This window comes from Gymnoscopelus microlampas (genome assembly GCF_963454915.1).
Source record: "Gymnoscopelus microlampas genome assembly, chromosome: 15".
Classification (NCBI taxonomy): Eukaryota; Metazoa; Chordata; class Actinopteri; order Myctophiformes; family Myctophidae; genus Gymnoscopelus; species Gymnoscopelus microlampas.
In genome coordinates this window covers 17654974-17669697 of record NC_139952.1, presented here as the reverse complement: position 1 = coordinate 17669697, position 14724 = coordinate 17654974, and the positions used below count along the sequence as shown (strand labels likewise).

At 39.6% G+C, this 14724-nt stretch overlaps 1 protein-coding gene across 1 annotated transcript; it reads right to left on the bottom strand.

The window, feature by feature from the left end:
* Positions 1-2192: 2192 nt before the first annotated feature.
* Positions 2193-11251, bottom strand: LOC311061678 (zinc transporter ZIP4-like; the record flags this gene model as incomplete). The annotated part of the gene is made up of 12 exons (XM_084080367.1): positions 2193-2321; positions 2576-2763; positions 3016-3168; positions 3565-3667; positions 3786-3977; positions 4579-4751; positions 4887-5070; positions 5163-5332; positions 5773-5983; positions 6519-6863; positions 10803-10928; positions 11228-11251. 12 exons carry the CDS (start codon positions 11249-11251, stop codon positions 2193-2195), a joined length of 1998 nt encoding a protein of 665 aa, XP_083936493.1.
* Positions 11252-14724: the final 3473 nt, after the last annotated feature.

Below are 14724 nucleotides of genomic sequence, written 5' to 3'. Positions count from 1 at the left end.
AAGTCATTACTGTATGTGAATACAGTAGTTAAACCTAGTAACTGTTAATTTGACCACAGTAATACTTCACAGTGTAGGCCGATGGCTTAGTGGTTACAGCCCATACTACATAGGCTCTAACAGCGAGTTGCGGGTTTGATTCCCGAGCCCGGTGGCCTTTGCTGCGTGTCACTGCCTGTTTCTCTCTCCCTGTTTCCTGTCACTCTTCACTGCTCTCTCTTACTATCCAGAGAAAACCCCCAAAATATCTTAAAAAAAAAAACTTCACAGTCCTGCATAATACAGTATGTACAGTATATGTGTGCATCTCTCTGGCTGTATTCTTTCCCTTTATGGTGTGCATACGCATTTTCCCGTTATGGTGTTTATACGCATGTCATTAATCATACAACATGCCTATGTGCATACATACTGTCAGTAAGCCTAGTTTAATATGCATGTTTGAGTGTAGCCTACTCAGTTCATGCCCATTATGCTTGCTTGTGTGATGAGTTGTCGGTGGACTCTGGTCACACTCAATCCCAGTAGCAGATAAGATTAGACATATAATGAGATATGTCCAGTTTCCACTGAATCAGGCTAGAATTACTTCATTTTCTAAAGTATTCTTATGGCTTTTCCTAACAAGAAAAAAACTATGGAATGTAAATGTCATTGTTTTGGCACACATGGGAAGATCACAATAGAATGTGCCCATGTCACATTAAAAATACATGGTAAGAGTACATACTATAGGATTTAAATTAAAAACCATTCCCATTGAGCTTGTTGCTGTTTTAAAGTCAAAGTCTCACTTGGAGTAAGACATAGAGAATACCAACCAAACAAACTTTATTGTTCATTTGGCCAATGGAAAGTCAGTTACTGTATTACGGCCATAAAAGCCAGCCACTGTCTACTTATTAAAATTATTTTAAATTGATATTAAATACTCAAAGATACTTTGGATCCTATTTTGGTTAACTTCATGCAATGATAGAGAAAATTATCTAAATCTAGGAGCACCTTGTGGGAAAAACTATTTGAAACAGCCAAAAATAAAAATGAACAAATAAGAAATTATTTATTTAAAGAGCTTTCATTTTTCAAACAACAGGATAATGCAACAACAAAAACAATACAAAATAAAACCTGTTTTCTTAGAGTGAATAGGCAATCCAGCACGTTACCATCTTTCAAATGAGTTACAACAACATATGGCTCATACATTTGGCATACAACTTTACATTTCATAACATCACCTTAAATCAAATAGCATTCTTTGTACAGTTCTCAGTGACATAATACAGGCCAGGATACTGTTGTTTATACAAGTGAATATTAGTAGCTGCAGATTGTGATAACTGCATACTGGCAAGCACTTAGTCATATTGTTTTTGTCAAAGTAAGTGGTAAATAGCTCTATATTCGGATAGTACTCATTGATATAGAGTGTTTGTTCAGTAACAGGAGTCTCCCCATCTCTCCTGCTCTTTAGGAAACAGAAAAGGCATTTTCGTATCGGGATACCTATTTTATCCAATCAGGAGAGAGAACTTGCACAGAATACAGATTAAACAAGTGAAATTGGAAGTGATGGCACTAAGAAATGAGCAGACAAAATTGGAACCAATAGAATATAAATATAAGTCAGGGTAAGGCTACATTTTCCAAGTGTATGCATGACTCATCAGTGAGTTGTTGCAGCAAAACATTGTACAGTAAATAAATGAACATATCCCCTTATGATAGAATGTGTACAGTATAGGCATATCAAATGTCTACATATATAGACATGTACAGTGTCTGCATTTTCTTTTAGTACCCATTGAAGTCCTTACCCAAAGTGTGTGTGTGTGTGTGTGTGTGTGTGTGTGTGTGTGTGTTTGCGTGTGTGCAATTGCATGTATGGATTAGTTCCACTGTCTTGAACCCTACATGATCTTCTCACACCAACCAAGGATGACCAGTCCACTTTGCAGACGAATGTAGCGATCGGCTATCGCACACAATGTGTGCGCCTGTCTGTACAAAGTGTGTGTATGTGACATCTGGTCTTCCAGTGTGCCCGTGTCTCTCTTTGAATATCTCTTTAATCCCGAAGTAGAATGACCAGTCCACTGAGCAGACCGGCTTTTGTTCGATGAGTACTCATTCCTGTGGCATCAAGTGTTTGTATGTGTGTGTGTCTCTATCCATCTCTGTCCTCTGGTTTAGACGCCTATCTGGTCCTCGTACAGTGACAGCAGCAGTAGGATGCCCCAGCCGCTCAGCAGACCTAGGTTTTGCAGGAGAAACATCAGCCAGGGTCTCTCGTAGTTGATGTGCACCATAGTTGGGAGCTAGAGAGCAGAGATGATGGATAGGGGAAGAATAAAGAGAGGGCAGGGTTAGAGGAGCAGGGGAGGGAGGAAGAATTTAGCAAACATCTACTGTACCCTAGTGGACACATTTAGCCTCCAACTCCCCTCCGTTCTGTCTAATATTCTAACACATATTTGACGCATGCTTCATAGTCTTACCGTTACGTATATAAACAATACAGCCGTTTTGGCAGGTGTCTATTGTTTCATTCTTTAGACACACAAACGCTCACCATATCAGCCAGTCCCACATATAAAAAGAGTCCTGCAGTGACGGCAGCTATCCATTGTTTGGTGGCGAGGTCGGTGGCCACAGACAGAGCAATATACAGGCCTATGAAGGAGGTCATGGCACTGCCAACGTTCAACAATAAGGCCTTGCGTACAGAAACACCACAGTGAAGCAATATGGCAAAATCACCTAGAGAGAAACAAAATGTCAAGTGAGCGGGGTTAGTTGCATATTTGATATTTAATGCTTTTGTTCTTGTAAATATTTGATATAAACTTCACATTTCATAAAATAATCTTATCTTAAATTGTGATTATTTGAACAATGCTGATGGCATATCATCATAATCTGAAAATGTTCCTAATGTCAATATATTGTCTATATCTAATTTGTTGTATGTTTTCTGTGAGTTATTTTCTTTTTTTCTTTTCTTTTTCTTACCAAGTTCATGTGGCAGTTCATGGCAGAGTACAGCAAGTGATGTGGCCAAGCCTGACTTCCATGATAGTGAGAAAGCCGCACCGATAGCCAAACCATCTGCAAAGTTATGGATCCCATCGCCTATAGTTATCATGTAGGGCAGCAGACGCTCTTCTACAGGGACATGCGCACAGACAGAGAGATTAGTCTTTCAAAGAGGGTTTCTCTAAAGTGAGGTACAGTACAGTAGGTGGGATATATTCATCCCAATGATGTGGCGTGCCTGTGTGTCACACATAGCTTATCTCACCTCTGGTGCGCTCTTTTATTGGAGACTTCTCACTGTTTTCAGGGTCAAACTGAAATAGATACATTTTATTAACATTATTATTATATACATTTGATTGTAAATCAGAGGTTTTATCTTTGTGTGTGTGTGTGTGTGTGTGTGTGTGTGTGTGTGTGTGTGTGTGTGTGTGTGTGTGTGTGTGTGTGTGTGTGTGTGTGTGTGTGTGTGTGTGTGTGTGTGTGTGTGTGTGTGTGTGTGTGTGTGTGTGTGTGTGTGTGTACCCCTCACCAGTTCTACTTGTGATGCTGACTGGTTCTTTTCCTTTTCTTTTTGGTACATTTGTATAACCTTGCCATGATCACAGTGATGAGGATCAGATTCCTCCTGGAGACAGAGAGAAAGAAAGAGAGACAGAGATGCAGTGAAAGAGAGAGTGAGTAAGGCACTAAAGGCAGTATGTAAAATAAAGGAAGGCAGGTGTGTTTGTCTGTGCACGCCTTACCCCATGATGATGAGGATGATGATGATGGTTGTCTTTACGAGTGACCAGAGAAAAGATGCATTCCATCAGGTAAAAGTAGTAGATCCCAGCCATCACCACCAGCATCTTGTATATGTAGTCCATATCTTTACCCTGGTGCTTTGAATGGTCGTGGCTCTCACTGTCACCTGAGTGCACGTGTAGGCCTAGGAACTGAACACAGACCAACAGTAGGTGTCTTTGAGCTTTTGATTCATTGATTCCTTGAACAATGGTCACAGAAACCATTACAGCTGTTGTAGATGTTCAGGTAGATGTTCCACTTTTTAAAGGACCATACCGGTGGTCTGGAATGTTTAGCCCACTAGCAATGACTCATGGTATACATGACATTACTGCATTACTTTACTCCAAAGCTTTGTTTAATTTTTTGAGGAAACTATTGGATTTCAGTACAGTATGAAAATCAACTTGGAGAGACTTGCATAATTAGCTGCGGACGGACAGACACACACACCCCCACACAAGTGCTCTTCTAGACGGCCACGGCGTAAAAGTATAGACCAAAATGACCGATTAATTGATTCGACAGCTCTAATGTTTATAGAATATGGCCAAAGCTGTGAATAGACAATGCACATACAATATCATACACATCATGGATAATGTTATGGTGATAATGTTATGGTTTAAAGCCCATTGACAGCAGGAATACGTTGATCCAGTTACAACCAACAAACAAAAATAGATTTGATTCACAGATTTTACGAGTGTACCCCCCCCCTCTCCGTCTATCTAGCATCTCTCCACTCACCATGGGTAACAGGTGCAGTAAAGCATCTCCAGTGAGTGAGCCAACAGCCAGGCTGATGCTAAACTGGATGGATAATTGGAACAAGCTTGAGCAGGACGTACACAGCAACACCACGATGCCAAACATGGAGGTTAGCGTGATCACAATGTTGGCTATGGTTGCATAGATGTATCCTTAAGAGAGAGTGAAGGGGAGAGTGGAAAAGGAGGGAGAGAGTCAGATTAACGTTCAACCAATGTTTGCCAGTGATCGCGTCTGTGGGGAGAAAAGTAGCTTCTGCTGTAGCCTATACATCAGTCTTTACTCACTCTCAGTCTTGGTAAGCTGATCTGGTGCTGGTGGTTCTACGGTGCCCTCACAGACCCCACTCAGGATCTGCTGAACCAGTGCTGCGCTGAGCCGGCCCAAGTCAGACCGATCCAGGACAGAAACAGTGGTGCCGTTTCCCCTCATGCTGTGGATCAGTACCAGCTCCTCAGCCGAGAAACAATGCTGGAAGTGAGAAAATAAGACAATTTATTATCCATTTAGTTTACTGTTTTGGACTTCACAATGAACCTCATTAGCTGCTATGTTATGTATACCTGGTCCCACGTGTTGTTTCTCCCATGTTGCTCATGGTGTTCATGAGTGCTCCTCGCGCTGTGCTGTGAACCACTGTGCTTGTGACCAGTATATCCCTCATCGTGCTCGTCCTCGTCATTCTTCTCATTGCTAGCGCCGATGCCCAATGTCCCCATAAGAGTTTCTAGGTCTACAGAGCACAAATGCAAATTGGCTTTAACACAAGATCACAGATGTACATTATTTGTACAGTATGGAGTTTCAATAGTGTTTTAACTTTGTTCCAGTATAAGTAATGCTCTCCCAAAAGGATCTACTACTTAATAAAACTAAAAATATATGTTATTATATACTGTATATTTGATTTAGTTGACCACAGCAATAGCATGTATCAGGTAACAGGCTGCTAGATTGATTCGTTTTATACATCTGTCTGTGGAGGACATTTGTAGTACACACAAACTAATGTGGACATTATGTTTCCTGATTACAGTGTCTGCGGTTACTTAATTTGGGTTTTTGTGGTAATTACTATATTAATGACTCTAATGCATGTATCCTTAAGCATCACAATAATAGTAGGGCCAGTGTAAAAGCAAAAATGTCTGCATCCCCAAAACGTATATTTACCATTGACCGTGAAGTTATCCGACCCTATACGCTGCATGATGTAATCCAGGAAGAAACTCTCCTCAGGCAGACTAGTGATATAGTGACCTTCCAGCACATGGTACAAGACGCGACCCAACACTGCACCCACTTCCTCTTTCTGCCCTGTGCCTGATGATGATGATGATGCTGCATTGACCTCCAGCATGATGTCATTTGGTCTAACACAGCCCTGGTTGACACAATGATAAAACAGAGGACAGAGAAGAGCGAGATAGATACAGGAGAAAGAGAAGTTAATGATTTCTAAAGACTGATCCGACAACCCTAGAGGATTTGATTTGTGCTGATACGAGATCAACAGCTCTGCAGAATCCTGCAGCAGTTCTGCTGGGTTCTTAAAATGCAACCTTTTAGGGGGGCACTGCTAGTGGACTATATTGCGCATTGAGTTGACCACATAATTGTTATGTTCCTGGTTCAATTCTGTCTTGAAACCTATGTTGTGTGTACCTCCTTTTCTCTCCTTAGTTTCCTTTCTCTCTATCCTATCATAAAGCAAAATAAAAGATATGTGCTTGAGTAAACCCATTAGCAATGCTACCAGTCTCTTTTATTGCTATTAACGACAATATTAATAAATATGTGGGGTTTCCCACCCCCTGAGTAGGCTATGACATAAGAGCAAAATGTCCGCTGTGTGATTATGGTCAATATGGGATTTACATGTGTATGCATGTACAGTAATACAGTAGTCTCATGCTCACCTCATGGTCTGAGGGCTTATAGTGCACCTCTAGCTCTTGAATCAGAAGCTCCAGTCCTTGTACGTCTATGCACTCATGTTCATGACCAGATTCGTGATCAGGTTCTTTCTCCTGGTGCTGGTGATCTTGGTGTTCATGGAGTGTGATTTTGTGTAGCAGGTGTTTAGTCTCTTCATCCCACTTTCCCTCTACGATGGCTTTACAGGCCCTGGCCGGAGAGGTCAGGTAGAACACACAGCCAGCTGCCAAGTGGCTGAACTCTGATACACTGACTAGACGTTTGTCTCTTCCTTTCTCTTCCCCTCTTTCTTGCCCTTCCTCTTGGATGGAGTGATTGCTGATCAGCTGGTGAATGTTCTCTAGCAGATTGCACTAGACACACACACACACACACACACACACACACACACACACACACACACACACACACACACACACACACACACACACACACACACACACACACACCATGCTTTAAATGCCTCTTAACAAAGGTGATTTTTACGTATTACTTGTCATCACGTCCACACATAAGAAAAAGAAAAGAAAAACAGGAATAAGTAAGACACCATAATACGTATTAACAAAAACTGCATGTCTAAGGAATGAACATACCAGCATTGGGGCTTTCAACATTCAAAGTGGATAAATCTCACAAGTAAAGACTTGCCATGGAATCACATCCCAACGACTATCATGGTGTTTCACTTCTCTTGTTTTTCTTGTCTTTTTCTTATATGTGGTCTATAATGTCACAGATTGTACACATGTCACAGTTAATTATTGAGAAACTCTCTCACAGGAGAATAATTGTGCCACACTTAGTGTGCACATACAGAATGGATGGAGCATTATCTATTTAAGATCGTGGTTGTAAGAATTGTTAAAAAATACTCTTGATGAAGGTCCAGAGGGACTGAAACATTTGTATGAGTTATACTTGTGATGCTGAGCAAGAGTAGCGTGTAGGATCTTCCTTTCTCAACAGTGTGTAAAAATGCCCCAAAAGATGCCGATCAAAGTTTAGCCGATCTACAAGCTTGTATGTCTGCTATTTTTCCACAAACTGCAGAATAGGGATTCAAATGGTTAATGTTCTAAACATCGTGTCACATCAACGCCAAAAATAATTTCACTCACTTCTTTACACCTGTAAACCTGTGATGTGACAATAGATGATTCTGATTTGATTCAAAAGCGCTCTGGGTCTTTGTGTAGGGAGTGGATGTTTGCATTCTGCATTGACCTGCTGGCTGCTGTCTTTAATGGTGTTTAAGAGAAGGTGTGGTGGTGAAGATAAGAGATGGGGAAACCATCAGGAACCTTAATGTCACTGAGGTTGTCTTGACCTTCTGCGGTGTGTATAGACTTTGGCCAGGCGGGAAATATTTTACTGTCATGGTGAGGTTAAGACTTTTAGGAAAACCTTTGTAGCAAACACTAAAATGTTTTATAGGCATATATATATATGACACGATCTACATCGTCGCATCAATATGTGTTGTGAGTTTGTAGATTGGCTATTTTTGCTATTTTTGAAATAATTAAGAAATTAAAATCTATTATTTGTTATAATTAGTTTCAATAGTTTAATTAATTGTTACACCAATCCATGTATGTGCAGGGGAAGGGGTCAGAACTGCGTTATCCTATGATCTTGGATGAATGTGTCTGTAAAAGCACCCAGGTTGTTTTTGTGTGTTTTGTTTTCTAGGGATTAAGAGCACCTACCATAAAACTCACAATGAGATATAAAAACATTCTGTACACAAAGCTGTATATTGGTTTGTCGACTAAGGCATCTCCATACCATATGCCATAGGGCTTCTTGTGGACATGAATAACTTGATGGATTTTAAATTTGAGCGGTATTCCTCTTTAACTCTTATAGCTTATCAGACAAAACAGAGAGGAGGAAGCGATAAAAGAGTGGGCAAAGAACCAAGGAGAGGAAATAAAAAAAAACTGAAGAGAGAATATGTCTTTTAATGATTGAGATGTACAGTTTACTCTGACCTAGACAAAGATAAGGAGAGCAAGCGAGGGCAGATTCACCCATAAACTGCTGACACACACACACACACACACACACACACACACACACACACACACACACACACACACACACACACACACACACCACATTCCCAGAAGCTATGACAAGATGAAGCAAATAAGGAACTAACGAGGATTCATCATTGAACTAATGAGCTGTTCACTCATCCAACACGCAGCAGTGGGACCTCCCATTAGATAAGAGCAAGCAAAACACATACAGCACTAGAGGCATGGTCACATTTTAAGGATCTTAGGGTATTGCCTTATTTGACACCTGACCATGGACATTGACTGTAAATAAACCTAGGGGAGACAGGCATGTGCCTGTGGGACACTATTACCAACTTAAATACGACTCTTACACTGGCATGTACACTTCATAATGTATTTCCATTAATGTTTAACCCCCTTGCATCACTAGTCAGATACCATAACAGAGAATAGATGCTGCTGTTCAAGTTCCCTCAAGTCAGTCAGTTCGTTCACTTTATTATTTTATAGGTTCTTATTGATTGGCTGATTGATTGTTACAGCTTGCTACCTTAGTTGCCTGGCAATGATATCGGGACATGAATTACCTGACAAATACATTAGGAAGCGCGAGGATTACTTGAGTTTTTACATGCTATAAGTCAGTGATTCCCAACCTTTTTAATTTCAACAAACCCCAATTTGATATGTATTAGGTCACAGACCCCCATTTGATTCTTCTAAAAACCTTTTCATTAAATTATATATGATTTGGTCTGACATAGTCTGTCATTTGGTCCAGAATTCCTTTATCTATTGCCTATGTAGGTACAGAGATAACAGCAATTCAAAAAATATCAAAATATAGCCATTCTTGTATGTTCTCTAGTTGTATTTATTAGTACTGTTGTACACAGGGTTGCATTGCTCATGGGGGCGGCCTTGCACGCCGTGCAGGAACCTATTTGACCAGGAGCTCACAAGTCCCGACTCACACCAGGTGAATTAACATAGGAATGAGCCTAGATGCATATCAATTGTCCATTGTGTGACCTGTAGTGTAGGTGTTAAGCGACGTGCGTGTCACGTCATTAAAATACAGTGCAACCACGTTCCAATTCAGCATTGCAACACTGGTTGTACAACTTGTACATGTAATAAGATTAACTATCGAACATATGCTGGGGAACCACCTGGAACCCATAAGGACCCCAGTCCAGTCATTTAGGTGTTTCTGTGTGCCATTGAGTGTATATAGTTGCTGCACACAGTAACACTAAAATGAAACACAGATAAGTAATGTTATTACCTTCAGCTGCTTTTAACCAACAAGACTAATTCAAATGAAAAGGCTCTATTGCTGAGCCTTTTCCAGAGGATGTTTACATGGAATAGACTTATCTATTACCTATGCCTATTTATTTTCCAGATTCTGAATGGACTCATATCCAATAATAGCTGTTAATGCACTATTTTTTTATACACATATTTAACTTGAACTGGTAAGCTATAAAAAGTAGCCTATATGATATGGTGAGTGTAAGTGTGACAAAGTTCGCAGTCCACACACCGATGAAAAACACACGCCAATAAAAATGTATCCCTCATTCAATGGTGTACAATTAATTTACATTGGAAAGCAAAAACAAATATTTTGTTAAAGAAAAAATGAGATAATTGAACGTAGGCTATTTTACTGTCATTGCCGTCCTTATTGCAAGTTAGCCTAACGTTCCACTAAACAGTAAACACTGTAAAAGGTGTAAAAGATGTTCCATAACAGGAAATTTTAAAGGAGTCCGACTCCGTTGAAAACAAACTTTGCGCGTGTCATTGATAGGATCGGATAGGATATGCCATATTATGCCGCTAAATGAAGATAATCCGAGGTCGGCTTGTGGCCATCAAATGTTCAAAATTAGAGGCTAATTAATTAACCTTTCGGAAGAATCAGTAAACTTAGAAAATGCTTCAGAGAGAAAATGATCACTGATGCAAGCAAGTTTGGTCTCGATCCTTTATCCAAAGTAGGTTAGAAGTATTCCATCCATGTTCAATCAATTCATTGACCAGTAGGCCTATACTGCAAATCCACGTTCAATATTTATATTAAATAAATAAAAAAGTAAAAATAAAAATCCATAAGATCTCCACACTTGAGGCAACAGCAACAGCCTTTGGACCTCGACCTCTTCAGTGCGGCAGTCTGTCTCTCTGTCTACCTTAGTGCGGAGTTGGAGGCCTAATAAAACTTACCTTTTCACACGACACCTCGCCGCACTGCACACGTTTCTCCAGTAAATTAAAAAGCGAGTGAACAGAGTTTTCCGTCAGATCTTCTTCTCCAGGAGACACGACACCGATCACATTCCTGTACGCATCCTCCACGGTGGAGGACAAGGAATCACAAGAACACAAACTGGCAAACAGCAAGAGAAGGACTTTGGGCAAATACTTCATAGCTAGGCCTATTCCCTTAAAATACCTTTTTAGAAACGTCTCAGAACTTTAAAATTGATTTATAGATATTTTAGAATAGATTCTAATGGTAGTCCTGCAAGGGCTGATGAACTGAAAATGTGTCTCTCACAGACTCACACACAGCATATGCTGTTAATTTAAAAGGACTGAGATGACCTGGACCTGTGATTGGTTGAGACGTGGCTCACGCTGGCCTTTACCTGTCCATAAAACCAGTCTCTCATTCACGCCTGTGCAGGCTATAGGCTAGCAAGCACTTTAAGCCTATAAGACACTAGTAATTAAATGTCTCTCATCATATGGCAGTATAGTTTTGAGGTGATATTTCGATTCTAAAATATCTAATTGTGTATGACCTTGCTGTATCAACAGCATCACCAGGCCTGTTGGCCTATAGCCAAAAAATATTGTAGGCTAACACATGTGCTGCATATTTACACTCTGCTTCCTATTTTTATTTTTCAATCTGACCATTAACACTGCCACAAATATTGCCCATCATCAATCGTGATTTTTGTCTAGTCTTAGACACAGTTGACTGTTTGATTTAATGATTCAAAATGACACATACAGCGTAGTATAAGGGAGTAGAATTCTTAAGTTTTGCGCCTCAATGATGCAGGCACCAGAGAAAATATAAAAATAACAATACAATAATAATATAAATAGTAGTACAAATAGTACCAAGATATAATACCAATTGCAATTACACAATGTAAGGTGCCTTTGTTAGGTGCTGTGTGCATGGGTCATGGGTAATGGGTAATGTAGGCTAACATGGCTTAAGCTTGTATTATTGATCTAAAAAACAATCAGACCTTGAGACAAACTAAAACATTGTCCTGTGTGTCCTGTGATACTGATTGATCAGAGCCACCATTGTATTATGTAGTACAGTTCAAATACAAGGTCAACTAAATAGGATAAATAAAAAAAACAAGAATTGATTATTGTTTCAATTGGGGTCCTTTTGTACTCAATTCATAGTGACATTAAATGACAGACAGATATACACTACTATGCAGAACATCATATAAACAGTTTAGAAATTAAAAATAAGAAAAATGAAAAATATGTACAGTAAAATGCAGTGAATAGCAGAGGGTTACAGGTAGAGGCTTATGTTTGTTGTGTCATATTCCCTGAGTAGAAACCACAGGGTTGTGTTGGGCAATGGAAGTTGGAATTAATTTAACAATATCTATGGGCCAAACAGGACTATTCACTAAATCTTGTAATTTTCACAAGGCATTGCAACTATCTGTAATAGCCTACATCTTCTGGACGTAAATACAACAAATACAAATACATACAATGTAAATAAGATTGATTTAGATTTAGAATTCTGTCAAATTGTTGAAACATTTATTAATAGAATAGGTTTAATAACTCAATAACAAATGATCTGAAAAACTTAAAATAGGCTATTTTTCTACCATTGGTTATTAAAGTTGCAGTACTTTGTGCTCTAATTAGCATTTGTGTCTCATTTTTAAAGGGAGTAAACTGTATGAGAGTAAATTAAAAGAGTTGACTTGCTTCATGTGAGTCGAAGTGTTTTACTCAACAAGCACAGTAGACTTGAAAAATAGGAGAGATCCGAGCTCGCAAAAAATAGGGCAAGTATTTTGCCCTGATGAAGACCAGTCGGTCGAAACATGTTGGCTTTTAAAACTTTTTATAAACGTGATTAAAGTACCTTGATTTTACGCCCTCTCCGTTATATTTTTTGAGTGCTCGGATCTCTCCTCTTTTTCAAATTTTGGTTTCCGTTGATCCTAGTAGCACCTCTAAGTTTTTTAACTCAACTTTATCTCCAGTGAGCACCTGATTGTTCTCTCTTTCACTAAGCACAGTAGACTCTTTACCTTCTGAGATGGAATGCCATTTAGTAAAGTGACGACATAAAGGTAAAATTAACTGAAGGTTAAGTGTACAGCTCATCCAAGTACAGTAGGCATGCCTGTCTTTTTATTGGAAAAAAACTGGTGACTTAACAGTAAGTTGGTCTTTCATGGCGTTACAATATAATTTTCACAGAAGATTGCTAAGTGGTGAAAGACTGGCATAGATCCTGAAGATGAGATAAAACTTTATTGATCCCCATACAGAGCTTGTGGATCTGCTATTTTAGCTTCTTTTGTGAGACACTGTCATATAACGAAATAGGTTTCTGCCTGACAGCGACAATACTGTATGTAAAGTCTATTAATAAATAGAAATGCACACTGAATATATGAATTAACATTTTGCTATACATCTATCTCCAATGAATATGAATGAATACAGTCTACTAGCAATGAATACTGTATGTAGGTGGATATATACATGGTTTCAGTCCATCACCATTGAGTATATGAAGGAATATACTATCACCAATGAATGTAAGAATAGATACAGTGAAAAACGAGAATGAATATACATTTGAAATAGACCCCCCAAATGTCAATGTATGATTACAATCTATCAACAGTCTATGAGAGTCACTAGACTCTTCTGGGTACTGACCGAGCAAAGGAAAAGTCACACAGCAAAAAGGTATTAACTTAATTGATTCACACCAAGAATAGAACCAAGAACTAGTCCAACTTGACTATATTGGTCTAGGGCTTTGGTGTGTATCAAGGTTCAAGGTTAATTTATTTGTCATTTACATGCTTGCACATGAAAACGAAAATCGTACTCAGAACTCAGGACCTATAAACCAAAAATATAACTATCAATAAATAAATAAAAAGAATAAGCATAACAATCCTAAAGTGCAGTGAATTAAAACTGAGCATTACAGTATATCAAAAACAGTAGCATCCATTATTTATCAAATCAAGATAACACTGTAGCATGACATACTGTATAACAGCACAGCAAGGAAGAACAGCAAAAAGTGTATTTATTGGGGCATAGAGTTCACCAGTCTCAGCCCCATGGGTATAGAAGCTTCATCTAAGCTTGACTGTTTTAGCTTTGATACACTGCAGCCTCTTGCCCGAGGGGAGGGGGTCAAACAGTTCATGCGCGGGCCGGGTGAGTGGGGTCCTCCATAATGCGGGCCGCACTGCACCTGCTGACGTAGATGTCAATGGAAGGAAGACTGCTGTGGGTGATCTTCTGGACGGTTTTCACCACCCTCTGCAGTGCCTTCCTGTCAGTAGCAGAGAAGTTCCCATATCAGGTGGTGATGGAGAATGTGAGAGCACTCTCCACCACACGCCTGTAGAAAACCTCCAGCACTGAGGTATTGAGGCCAGCCTGCCTCAGCCTCCTGAGGGAATAAAGGCGGTGGCGGGCCTTCCTTAAGATGTTCGAGGTATAGTATAGTTGAAAGAGCCATTCTGCCATTCAGCTGTGAGCGGGTTCACCTTGAGGGGTGGGGTGCCTTAGTAATCTGCAGATGAAGAGATAAGGAGCACAGGTGTAACAAGACAGTTAATTGCAGGTACTGTATGGGCACACAGGGAGATAACACGTTTTTCTTTTCAATAACAAAACTATGCTGTGATTCATTCTACTCTTGATTAAACGGGGACATCACCCAACAGCAGTTATGGTCTGGACATTTTGTTATGGAACGTGTTAACAACAGCTTTCCCGTGCCCAACCGAGTGGCTTAACAGTTGTTTAAAATACTGTAGTAAGTAAGTAAGTCCATGTTGTTATGATCCTGTACGTTTACAATATTACAACAATGCAAGCGGAT